This window comes from Ambystoma mexicanum, chromosome 9 (assembly GCF_040938575.1).
Source record: "Ambystoma mexicanum isolate Mex_15411 chromosome 9, UKY_AmexF1_1, whole genome shotgun sequence".
Lineage (NCBI taxonomy): Eukaryota > Metazoa > Chordata > Amphibia > Caudata > Ambystomatidae > Ambystoma > Ambystoma mexicanum.
In genome coordinates this window covers 107400392-107413551 of record NC_090931.1, presented here as the reverse complement: position 1 = coordinate 107413551, position 13160 = coordinate 107400392, and the positions used below count along the sequence as shown (strand labels likewise).

Here is a 13160-nt window from a genome sequence, read left to right as displayed (position 1 = left end):
GGAAGAGTACCTTATCTGCACCCCTTGCTTATTTGCTAGCGACTTCCAGACCTTGTATGTTGTGAGCATCACGTTCATTGTGCGGTTGGGAACGGGAAGTCGGCCGAAAACCACTGCAGTCAGGAAGTTGGGAGTTGCCAAGGCCCTCTCCACTTGTACATGAGGGCGAATCGTTTGCGTTGCATACCAGTGGCTGAGGTACTGTGCTTGAGCTGCCCAGAAATATTTTTCCATGTCGGGGAGGGCTAGACCACCGTTGGACACGGGAAGCGTCAATATTGTGTACGCCACTCTGGCTGGTCTGCCTGCCCACAGTAAATCCAGGACCAAGCTTTTCAGCCTTTTCAAGAAGGATTGTTGTAGTAGCAGCGGTACAATAATTTTGGCAACATTACCATTTTGACTAAGGAGGTTCTGCCCCAGAGTGTCAGTGGGAGCGTCTTCCAGCGCGTGACCTTGTCCTGTTGGGACGTGAACACCTCCTCATAGTTGTCCTGGAATACCTCTTGTGGGTCCAGTGACAGCTGGATTCCAAGGTAGCGAACCACGGAGGTTCTCCACTTGAGTCCGAAGTCGTCGGCGAATTGTTTCATGTCTCGGGTCAGTGGGAAGACGACTGATTTTGAGTGATTGGTTTTCAATCCAGAGGCCGCCCCGAATCTGATGACTTCCCGCATGACCGGGTTCAGGTTGACTTCTGGGTCCCTTATGAATAGTGCCACGTCGTCGGCGTATAAGGATACGATGAGCTTGTGTGGGCCGATGGTGAGTCCCATTTGTTGGCGTAGTTCCCGCAGGTTGGAGGCTAGTGGCTCCATTACCAGAGCGAATATTAGTGCTGACAGGGGGCATCCTTGTCTCGTACCACACTGCAGGTTTATTGATGCTGATTTTGCCTTGCCCACTATATTAGCTTGTGGATTGGTGTACAGGAGAGAGACAAGTTTGATAAAGCGGGCTCCCAGCCCCATTCTGGTGAGAACCATGAACATAAACGGCCACTCCATCGAGTCAAATGCTTTTTCTGCATCAAGCAGGACTGCGATTGCCTGGCCTGTAGGGTCTAAAGCCTCGATGATTCCAAACATTGTTCGGATGCTGAAGGTTGTATTGCGGCCAGGTATGAAACCTGCCTGGTCTGCCAGCACCAGGGCGGGCATCAGGGGCATCAATCTATTCGCCAGGATCTTGGCCAGAATTTTATTGTCCAGATTAAGCAGGGAGATCGGGCGATACGAGGCGCATTCGTATGGTGGTTTTCCTGATTTCTGTAAAAGAATGACATTGGCCTCACGAGAAGAGTGGGGGAGGGTCCCAAGCTCTAGCGCTTCCTCGTACACCGCTGCCAGCAACGGAGCCAGAGGTTCTGCAAAGGCCTTTATAAAATTCTCCCGTTAGGCCATCAGGGCCTGGTGCTTTGGATGGTGGTAGGGTCTTTATGGCTGTTTTAATCTCTTCCTGTGAGATTAGTTCATTTAGAGGTTCACGCAAGTGATGTTCGACCCAGTAGAGTTCTGTCTCTTCCAAATATTCCAGGGGGAGGTTTGAGTCTTTCGGTAGCTTGGCACTGTAAAGGTCTTGATAGAATAGACTGAATTCCTCCGCTATCTTTTCGTCAGTGTGGACCTCTTCCCCTTGCTTAGTTCTGATCCTTTCGATTAGGGACTGTTTATTGTCGGCCTTAATTAGATTTGCCAATAAAGCTCCTGGTTTCTGTCCCTCGCCGTATTGGCTGATTTGGCTGGTGCGGTGTAGAAACTTAACCTCGCGTTCCGCTGCGTCGTTGAATTTCTGCAATTCCGTCTTCAAAGCCGCTGCAGATTCCGGGTTGTCTTTGTTCGCGTTCTGGGTTTCGAGCTGTTTTAATTTATTTTCGCTGATTGCAAGCTCGCCCCTAATGAGCTTGACAGTGCCATTTTCTTTGGCGAGGCAGACTCCTCTGATAAAACATTTAAAGGATTCCCAAATTATGCTTGCCGAGGGGACCGAACCCAGGTTGGCTTCTAAAAACACATCCATCTCCTCTCTTAATTCGGAGGCAAAGACCTCGTCCCACAGTGATCCCTGTTTGAAGTGCCAACGTTGTAGCGGCGCAGTGAGGCTAGCTGGCTTGAGCTCAAGGAGGATTGGCGAGTGGTCTGAGAGTGTTCTCGGGTGAATGTGGCACCGGCTACACGCCAGGGGGCTGTTTGTTGAGGTAAAAAAGTAATCGATTCGGGAGCTTGTATTATGGACTGCAGAATGAAAGGTGTACTCGCGCCTTTCCCCATTGGAGACTCTCCAAGTGTCTTGTAAATCAAACGCGTTGCAAATTTCTTTTATCTGGGACCAGCTTTGGAGGATGGTTGGTGTATGGCCGATGATCTATCTCTCGCAGGGTCCATAACCGTGTTCATGTCGCCGTCCCAGACAACTGTGGCCGGGTCGAGCGCAGAGAGCTGCGTCAACACCCAACCGAAGCTGTCCGGGCCATCCACATTCGGAGCATATGAATTGACAAAGGTCACTTTCTGACCTGCGACGATGCCACTCGCCAGTAGTGCTCTGCCTTCCTCGTCCTTAGCCGTGTGCAGTAGCCGGAAATTGAGACACCTGTGTATGAGGATCGCGACTCCTCGCGAGTACGTGGAGTAGGATGAAAAGGATCTGTGGCAGCCGCAGCTTTTGGCCCACTGGTGGTCTCTCCCCGGAGTAAAGTGCGTCTCTTGAATCAAGGCCACGTCTACTTCGTGACGTCTGAGATAGTGCAGAATTTTTCTAGATTTAGCCGGGATGTTACCACCTCTTATATTCCACCTTAAAACATTGAACGGGGCAACTTTGCTTTTATTTCAGACCACATTTCTGATTCAGCGGGCGGCTGTGGTCTGGTTGAACCAGAGCTGCTGACTGGGTCTGTATGCGAGGGATGGGAGTCTCGATGCGATGATGTGTATGGCAGCGAGTAGGGAGCAGGCGGTGAGCGGGGCATTCGGGATCTGGTGGCGCTGAACTTTCCCATTAACTTTGTAATATTCAAACTTCGGGCAATCCCCAACAGGCCCAAGACGTAACTCTCCCGAGGGTGGGCAACCCCGAACATGCTCACAGGGAGGTTCCGAATTTCCCAACCCCAAACCAAAAAGGCCCATGGAGTCGCCATGCCGAGACGTGAGATCCACACCTCGTCGGACGAACTCAACTTAGGCTAACAGTAACTTAACAGTAGCTGTGCTGGGGGCACCTGGGGTATCCCAAGTGTCCCAGCCCCAACTTGTGCTGCTGTAAATGATCTGGCCTACTCAATGCTGCTGTGCCGGGTCTTGTATCCAGCCATGTCAAACCATTTAAGGAGGGTTCCTGGGGATTCTATCTCTTTGCGGTCTGGGGCGAGCCTGATTCTGATCCGGGAGACCTAGACGGTCCAGGAACAAATTTGCTTCATCTGGGGTTTGGAAAAATTGGACCTTTCCCTCATGCTGGACTCTTAAGCGTGCTAAAGCATGGAATACGGCAGTTGACTGTTGCAGAGTTTCTGTTTGACGCTAGCAAAAGTTTTCCTTTGTGACTGCACTGCCGGGGAGAAATCAGGGTAAAAATGTATTTTGTCCCCGTCGTGGCTCAGTTCGCCTTTTTCTCTGGCGAGGCGGAGCAGGAAGTCGCGATCTCTGTAGTTCAGCAGTCTCGCTATTATTGGCCTAGGGGGAGCACCTGGAGCAGGTCTTGTCGCGGGAGTCCTGTGGGCTCTCTCGATTATGAATAGGTGGGATAGGGCTTCGCGGCCGAATAGAGTGGTGCATAGGGCTTCTACGAAGTCTTCCATTTTCTCCTGCGTTTGATGTTCTCTCACACCGACTATCCGTAGATTATTCCTCCTCGACCGACCTTCGAGGTCCTCACACTTAGCAGCGGTTAGTTTCATTTGCGATTCCAGCTGTGAGACTCTATTAGTTAGAGTTGCCGAACTGTCATCGAGATTTGACACCATCTGCTCCATCTCGTTTAGGCGTTCGGCCTGGGAGTCCATACGGTGTTGCATGAGATCAACTTTGGACGCGAGACCGTCCATTTTGTTACTCAGGCTGCCAACGCCTGCTTTTAAGTCAAGATGGATTTCTTTGATTTCAAAGGGGTTCTCTGCCACTTCATCCTGGTGAGAGCATACAGACGATGAAGCTTGGTCTTCTGGGTGGTGAGGGGCTCTGGGGGTCGGGCCACTCTCAAAGTTTAGCTTCCTCTGAGATTTATCGTTTTTCCCCATCGTGGCTGTGAGAATGGAAGCGTCGAAAATGGGTTGCAGGTGGTCTAGTTGTGCCTGGAACCCCCCCAGGACCCACCCCCGGACCGGGGTGGCCGCAGCTGGTTGTATGGGGTGCTTGATCAGAAATACAGGGCGGGGGGGGCGGTTTTCGTCATGTGCCGAGCTCTCCACTGTTAGCGGAGCCCCCTTGGTGGGTTTCAGCGGAAGACCGGCGTAGGAAGGGTGTTACCCGCCATGTGGGCTTCTTAGTGGCAGGGGTTGACTGCCAAGGAGCTTCGTTGGTACGTGTCAAAGTTGTTTACTGGGGTTTTCCGCCAGCTATTACTAACTCAGGAGGCGAAGTGTTGGTCAATTCCTTGTGCCCCTGTTTTGTAATGCAGGGCCGGGTGTTGGTCTGCGGCTAGGAGGATGCTCTTCCCAATGTGGCGGGGTTCTCCCGGCTTCTGGGGGTTCAGGTCGTCCATGTGGACGGGGCCCCCAGGTGCTCCGTGTGTGCAGATGCCGCACCAGTCCTGGCTCAGCGGGGTGCAGGAGCGAATGGTTTGCCGGGGGGCGCTGAGCTGCTCGCCTGCTCCCGCCACTATGGGTGAGGCCGCTACTGAGTCCTGAAGGCGGAGGGGGAGAGGACCAACCCCACCTGGGGAACAGCGCCGTCTCCCCACCACTCCTTACCTCCCGGCACCCCCGGAACGGCTCCTCCGGGCGTCCGCCGGTCTGGTGAACGCGGACGCCGTCAGGGGGCCCCCCCGCTCACCCGTCGTGTCGATGCAGCTCCGTGATCGCTCGCCGCCTCTGCGTGGGTGTGGGGATTCTTGCTGGGCCGCTGGCTGTCGTCCGGGGTCTGTCGCTCCACGGCCCTCGGCTGGGAAGCCGGATGCCAGAGCCGCAGGAGCAGATTCAGGGTGCGGGGGGGTACTGGCGGAACAGGATGCTCCACAGGCCGCCGACTGCGACGGGTGGCCCTGGCGTCTTACGGCCGTCTCCTCCACTCTAGCGATGGCTCCAGGCGGGGGGAGGGAGGGGGTCAGGATCTCCCGCCGACCTTCCGCTGTTCGGCGAGCGCTCCCCGAACCGCTGCCGTCTCCTTGCCAGTATACTAGGCCCCTCGGGGGTGGCATGGGGGGCGCGTCGGGCTCTGTAGTGAAGGAGCTCAGCTCTGGATGCGCGGAGCCGTGTGGGCCGGCCCCGCGAATCTCGGCAGCTGGGCCTCCCGGGCTGAATCTCAGGCTGGGAGCACCGATTTTACACGAAACTTCGGGGTGTCATAGCTGGGGACATCAGCAGTTCAAGCATAGGCAGATTGGGGCACAGTCACGCCAGGAACGAGGGAGCTCTGACCTAAGCGGCCATCTTGGATGGCCCTCTAGCACCCTCTGAATTACAATATTCTTGATATTATTTTCTTGCACTAGATTCAGCCACTGATCATAGGGCTGCTTATAGATTCTGATAAATGGAACATTGACTTCAAGACAATGTTGGGAAAGTGTGCTAAAAGCGCAGATGGAGGAGTGTTCTGTTCTCACGGGTTAGCAATGATTTATTTTGCAACAGGAATCGTGTGTAGGTGGAAAACTATAGGATGTATATATTCATACTTAAATTCTTCAGTTTATTTAATTTAATTTTTAGTTCATCAAAAGAATCTGCATCTGAGACCAAGTAGAAAATAAGGTAATATTTTGTAAGTAGGAAATTGACTCATTTCACAAGTAATGTGAACGTATCGTATCATAGTGTAGTGTAGTGCATATTGTTTCTATTTAAGAAACCTGTGTTTATTGACCTTCTTCCCACCTGGCTAGAAAGAAGGTATGCATATTGCTCTTTGTGAAAGTAAATAAGACTGCACCACTCCACTCTACCACAGCAAGATTAGGCAAGGTCTATAGGCTACGTTGTTGCCCCAGAAACCTAGCAATCTGGGTTCTGTAAGGAAGGCATGGTATCAACAGTAAAACAGACACAAGTGACCACAGTTCAAGGGTGTTTATTGAACCTCACTTGGGTTTGCAAAATGCCTATCTAATCCTAAATCTAAAGATGGGAGCAAGCTACGACCATCAAATAACGCATTCCTAGTGGTGTCTTGTCAAAATAAAAGGGCCTATACTAATAAACCTACTGCCAATCCTTACCTCTAAATACAAATAGTGTGGGAAACAAGGTTATACAAAGGTTGTACCATTTTCCAAGCGATGCCATAACCTGGGTACACTCCTTCCTTGCTAACCAGACAACGAGTGTTCTCCCCCTAGCAGCTGCTGATCCCATACAAGTCTCCTTCGGTGTCCCCCAGGGATCATGTGTGTCTCCTACTATGTACAACATCTTTACCAAACCTTTGTTTGACAAGTTGGATAGACTGGGTGTCAACTACACAAACTACGCAGATGACACTCAGATCCTCATTCCTCTTTCGGGTAACTTCTTGGAAGACTTGGTTTTGGCAAACAAGATATATCTCCTCATTCAAGCATGGATGGCATCCCATGGCCTCTGTCTGAATGACGACAAAACGGAGATTCTGATCCTCGGCACAGAGACAGCGATTAAAAAACTTGACCCGAACTATGCCTCGTTTAACATTGACAACAGTGTCATCAAAGGGATGCCTGCAGTCAAAACCCTTGGGGTCTATCTGGACTCAGCACTCACTTTTAAGAAACAAATTAACTTCCTAGCTTCCTCCACAGCATATACTTGCAAACTGATCCGAGCATGTAGACCATTCCTAACAGAGGCTAGCTGTATTACCTTAGCTAATGCACTTATCATATCCAGATTGGACTATTGTAATGCCCTATATGTGGGATCTAACAAGTATATCCTTAACAAACTCCAAACACTCCAAAATAACGCTCTTAGAGTAGCCTTAAACATTCCTAACAGAGCCCATGTCTCTACCTCCAGAAGGAATGTCCACTGGCTAAAAATTTAAGACAGGATCACCCTCAAAACTCTTTCGTTCACGTCCAAATGCCTCAACAATATAGCTCCTCCCTATCTAGCAAATAGAATCAACTAGAGAATCTCAAACCGCCCCACAAGAATGACTAACGCTTATACCTTGATGGTGCCTAGATATAAAAAGAGTACAGCTGGCGGCGCTAGCTTTCCAGTCATAGCTGCTCAAACCTGGAACAAACTCCCCTTAGAACATAGAAAGGACCAACCCTACCTAAGTTTCAGGCGCAAGGTTCTTTCATGGATACGATCTAATGACATCTAATGTGATCACCCTCTTTTATTAGAACCACTCGTCCTGAGTGACACCTCCCAACTATGCCCTTTGTTAACTTGACCCCCCATAGGGACTTCCGACTACCACTGTTAGTATCCAGGAATTGCACTGGACCCTACCGGGACTACAAAACTGTGGTTGATTGTTACTTAGCTCATTATGTTTCCGACACCTGGCATTAACTGTATAAGTATATTCAGACTTTAACGCTGCTGTACTGTCCTACTGCATATTTTGCTTGTCACTGTAACTAAGTTCTCAAGTATCCTTGTAATGTCTGCGCACTGCTACCTGCGGGTTTGGTTTTGCGCTATATTAAATAAACAAACAAAAGAAAAGTGTTCAAGAAATGGTATGCCAGGATATTCAAGCCGTTGGCTTCCCTTCCCCCCACGTTTTCAGAACGGCATAAGGCAGCACACTCGAGCTTAGCACAGTCTCTGGCTTCTCTAGCACGAGGATGCAGTTCAAAACTCTAACATCATGCCTTCTGTACCAAAGTCTCTTTGCCATTCAAAGACTCTTCATTCAGAGAGTCTGATCCAATAAACAAATAATAAAATTCCTTTCCTTTCAGGGTTCTCCTATGCACACTTTTCTCAGATGATTTACCGTTCACCTCAGACCCCCCTCCGCCGGGTTCAGATCTATTTTTAACAAAGTTCGTATTTCACATATATACACAATTTTCTTAGGATTTCCATGTATCCAATTTCTCGGGTGATTCACGTTCACCCTGGATTCCCCTATAACGTGCTCAGATCCGTTCTAACACAAAATATTCAGTCTCCCTCTGCCAGGCTGGGACCAATTTATCTATTGTAACACAAACTTGCTTTAACACAAAGCTTTCAATTGAGCTCCCTTTGCCGGGCTCGGAACAACTTTATCTACTTTGCCATCAACTTTCTTTACTGTATTAACATCGAAGACTTTCAATTGTGGATGGGATTTTGCTTGACCCGTTGCAGGACCACTTCCATTCACAATCCTTTGTCACTCTTTCACTTTTGTCAACTCTCAGCTGGACCCATTAAAGAGACCTTCGATTGAGCATGCACGCAGTGCTGGACCACTGTGTCAAAGGTATTGTACATCTTGGTTTCAAAGTTCAATCACTCATCTACAGTTCAACTTTACTCGCGTTGGTAATCACATGAATTTCATACCATGTTCGTTCCAGCGCTCGCCATACAATGTTGCTGCTTGCAACCTTGGCTTCAACACAGACCAGTCTTGTATCGGTCTCCCCAACTCCCTGGCTGTTTTGATATCACTGATGCTGCTTTCTTGTTGGAGCCAAGGACAGTACCATGGCAGCTGGCGATTCTCCCCACCTTGATAATCGGTGCGGGAGGGCCCCGGTTACCTCGCAAAACAATGCAGATTCTTCAGCCTGTTTTTCTGGTGTTATGTTTTCCAATCTCGAGGACTCATGATAGCAACGGTTCCTTGTCGAAAAGGTCAAGTGTACATCCCTCCTTGTGATCCCTTTCTGTTTCACCGTCTTTCTTCTCTCGTTAAACTGCCATCTTAGAGCCGCTGTTTCCTCGTGTGCATTGCCTCGCTCAGAGTGTGCTCTCTTGCTCCGCCTTTTATCCGTGTGGGGAAGTGTAATGGAAGTCAGGTGTGCGTGATGGTCAGTAATTGTCTGACCCTGCCTGACCATTGTATTGGGGAAACGTCAGGAATACAAATGGGGCGTTAGTCTGTTTTCTCTCACAGCGGGCTGGCCGTGCGTGAGAAAGTGGTTTGTGTTGTGAAAGGGGGGATTGAGTTCCTGTATCCGGCCTGGTAGGATGGGGTAAAGGTGTTACATGGAAGCGGATACCGTGTCTCACCATCTGGTCTCCCACTCCCCGAAGACCCCTCACCCAGGTGATCCTCCCACACTAGTCCAACCCCAGGAACTGGATCCAAAAGCGATGGCCGTGTCCTGGCCACCTGGATGACAGATCCCCCGGGGACTAGTAGGGGAGACACCTTCTGGTTTCTCACAGTTATCTTCTCAGCTTATAAATAGTGTGATTATGGGCAAAATACATTAAACATATTTACAAATTAAGGCTGAGCGATTAAAAAAAGTCTATAGACGTCTGTACAGATTGCAGCCTAGTACTGTCCCAATTGTATGTTCCCATCACGCCCTGGGTTGCTCAGTCTGGTCATAATCAGACTGCCAGAGTATTGTATCTACAAAATACTGCAGCCCCTTTTAGCATTAGTTGTTGATAAATCAAATACTTGAACATAACTAATGCAAGTTATAAAAAGTTTTTAAAAATAGTCCAAAAAAAGGAAATGTAGGAAGAGAAAGAGCAAAGCTCAGTCTAAATGTGAGTGCAATTTGTACTGATTAAGCAATGTCAGTTTACAGACGTGGCAACTGCTAAAAATGTAAGGATCCTTTATGGAATATAATTGTAATCCTAGCTTCCTCATTTGATCAAATTATATGAACGTGCATAAATCAATGTATCTCTGTTTTTCTTCATTCCCCTATCTCTTAAAATTGGGATTGCTTGGAAACCAGCTACTGCCAAACCCTCCCATTATTGGCACGCTATAAAAAAGTGGACTTTTACAAATTGTTTGCTGAGGCACACATTCAACAGGATTCTAGTGTATGTGAGGAGGGGATCCTGTAAGCGTAAGGGATAGCCTGCTTGAACTGTGGGAAGAGATGGACACCTCCGCTCCGAGTTTGAATAGATCTATTTCAACCCACAAGCGAAGACTATGCGTTCTCTTGTACGATATTCAGTGAACACCAATGATACCCTAGTTCTTTTGTACTTTCAGAGGAAAACCAGCAAGCGTTAATATTTCTGACTTCTGCGGTTGGGTGCATCTTCAACTTACTTTTATCGGGGGTGCCAGCCATCAGAAACGAGTGCTTAAGCCTTCTTGTTCACTTTTCGCAGACTGAGAACGGGCGACTTCTACTCATCGACCATGTTGACCTTCCTAGGTAGGATATCTTTTGAAAACCTTTGGCAAATAAATGGAAATATTAGTTCCCCACTGAGAAAAAAGTGATGTAATCAGATTTTCTTAGTTACTATATTTTACAAAGTATGTAACAAAACCTCTCAAGAGGAAACTGTTTACAGGAGATGTATGATGCTAGCTTGTTGAATATGCAACCAGATAACTTCTACATAAGTGTCCTATTTTCTTTCACATATTTTCTTTTGCTTTCTCACCATATTCTCATACACTCATTCAATGGAGGGTGGTAGTTGTAAACACAAGGTACTTTATTGAGGGCGGCGGGCTGGTATTACCTGGTACAGCTTGCAACTGAATATATTGTTGCCATTATCACCAGCGGAAGCAGCTGGTAGCTAATGGCAACATTTTATTTATGAAAAAATGCTTGCATGTGTTTCAACAAAAAATACAAAGATGGTCCCCAAGGAAATACATATGTTGGTAAGCAAAGGGAAATCTGGATTGCAATGTTGATCAATCTAAACATGCAGTCTCTACCTCTTCCTGAATTGGGTATCATACATAGAACAAAGAGCGGTAGAGTATTACCTGCCTGTAATGTTGAGCAGGTACAAGTAGTTAATCAAAAAATAAACTTTTATTTAAACAGTGATATGTAAAATATCTATAAACTAAAGTTTATGGATAACAGTAATAATACAATAGTTTTTTTCTTAAAGTTTTTTATTAATTTTTACAAACAATAAACCAAACAAGTAGTGCATGTTCCAACAGTTTCAATACACTTTTTTAAACTTGCTAACCACTACTCCCTCTACCCCACCCCCCTTGCGAGTCTATTGCATTGAAACATCAGTTTCCACACCCTGTGGTTCGGTCACCTCCTCCCCAGGCTCAGTCGGGTCGTCCAATGACCCAAACAGTCCAGCTATCAGTGATTTCCAGGCCATCAGGGACACATTCTCCCCCTCTCCCCCCATTGACACACGCTTCTTTGTTATGCCGTGGTTTCGGCTTCTGCCCATTTTTGCAAGTCTTTCCACCACACCTCTATCCTCAGCACATGACATGACTTCCATCCCATGGCAATCCTTCTTTTTGCTAGCACATAAGCCAGGTCCCTTAGTTTGCTTACGTGCCTGAGTTTCTGTGGTCTTGGGAACCCCCCCCAGAAGACAGGCCCACACCGTATCCACTACTATCTTGACCCCTCTTCCTTCTAGTTTCTCCTTTACACCCCTCCAGAACCTCTCTATGATCGGGCATGACCAGAACATATGCACCATGCCCGCATTCTCTTCGTCACATTTGGGGCATGCTTGCCGACCTGCATTCTCGAACCTTGATATCCTCCAAGGCGTCATGTAAGCCCTGTGTGTTATGTACAACTGTATCTGTTTGAGCCTCGCGTTTCTAGACACCTTCTTATGAGACCCCTGTGCCCTTTCCCACATCCCATCTCCCATTTGGGCCCCAACTTCCGTTTCCCAGTCCATTCTCAACTGCGTGACCTCCTTCCCCACTTTAGACATCAACATCTCATACAGTCTGGAAATCTCATGACCCCTCCTCAGCTGTATCATATATCGCGTCTATGGTGGCATCCAATTTTTCCCCCAGCACAGTTTCAGGCCACGTTCTCTTGATCCTCTGTACCATTCTGTGGTACGTAATGTACTGGCCTTCATGCAACCCAGCTACTTCCCGTAGCCCCTCAAAAGTAACACTAGAGCCCTCCTGCCAGATGTCCCCCATCGTTGCCACCCCAGTCGGTTCCCAGTGGGTCCGGAGTATCAGTCGCAGCTGAGCGTCCGCCCCTGTCAATACTACCAATGGCATCTGCGATGAGCATGGGGACGGGCCCCCCATCATTTGGCATGCCCTGCGCCACACCTTCCACCCTAGTAGCATCATTTTAGGGCACCCCCCCATTTCCGCTCTGGGTGCCCACATGATTTCTTTCAGATAAAAGGGTGCACAATCCTGCCCAAACAACCTGTGTTCGGAGGTCTCTTCGTCAGATAGCCATTTGGCAACATACTGCAACTGGCTCGCCACATAGTATGCCTCATAGTTGGGCAGCTTAATTCCCCCTTTGTCATGGAAGTTCTGAAGCTTCCACAACGCCACCCTGTTCCGCGTGCCGTGCCACAGAAAGTCCCTACACATGCTATTCAGTTTGGTGAAAACCCCCCTAGGGATCAAGTATGGTATATTCCCGAAGTAATGTAGGAGCCTCGGCAGGACCACCATCTTTAGCATCGCTCCCCGCCCCATCATCGCCAGAGGCAGCTTCGCCCAAAACCGCATGCATTTCTCGATGTTTCTAATAGCCACTTCCGTGTTACACTTGTGCTCCTCTTCCACAGTGTGGTATATATTAATCCCCAAGTACCGAAACGTGCGAACCGCCCATGGCACTTGCAATACAGGTAATCGCTCTTATGGAATCCCCTTGTACTCCCCCCAATGGGAACATACTGGACTTTTGGGGGTTCATTGCTATACCAGACAACACCGCATATCTCTCCATCACTTCTAGGATGTACTGGAGATTTTCTTCTGGGAATCGTAGCTACAGCAGCATGTCATCTGCATATAGAGAAATCGGGTGCTGCTCCCCTTTCACCTCAATGCCTATAGTGTCATATTGTTGCCGCAGATAGATCGCAAGAGGTTCCAGGGCCAGTATGTAGAGCATAGGAGACCACGGGCATCCCT

At 48.5% G+C, this 13160-nt stretch overlaps 1 protein-coding gene across 10 annotated transcripts in view; it reads left to right on the top strand.

The window, feature by feature from the left end:
• Window positions 1-13160, top strand: part of LOC138487712 (adiponectin receptor protein 2-like) — a 1243553-nt gene that overhangs the window by 1082268 nt on the left and 148125 nt on the right. For all 10 annotated transcript variants that reach the window (XM_069614254.1, XM_069614248.1, XM_069614245.1 and 7 more), the window contains one exon: window positions 10287-10455. In XM_069614254.1, coding sequence (XP_069470355.1) covers window positions 10287-10455 — 169 coding nt within the window. The remainder of the gene's footprint in view (window positions 1-10286; window positions 10456-13160) is intronic.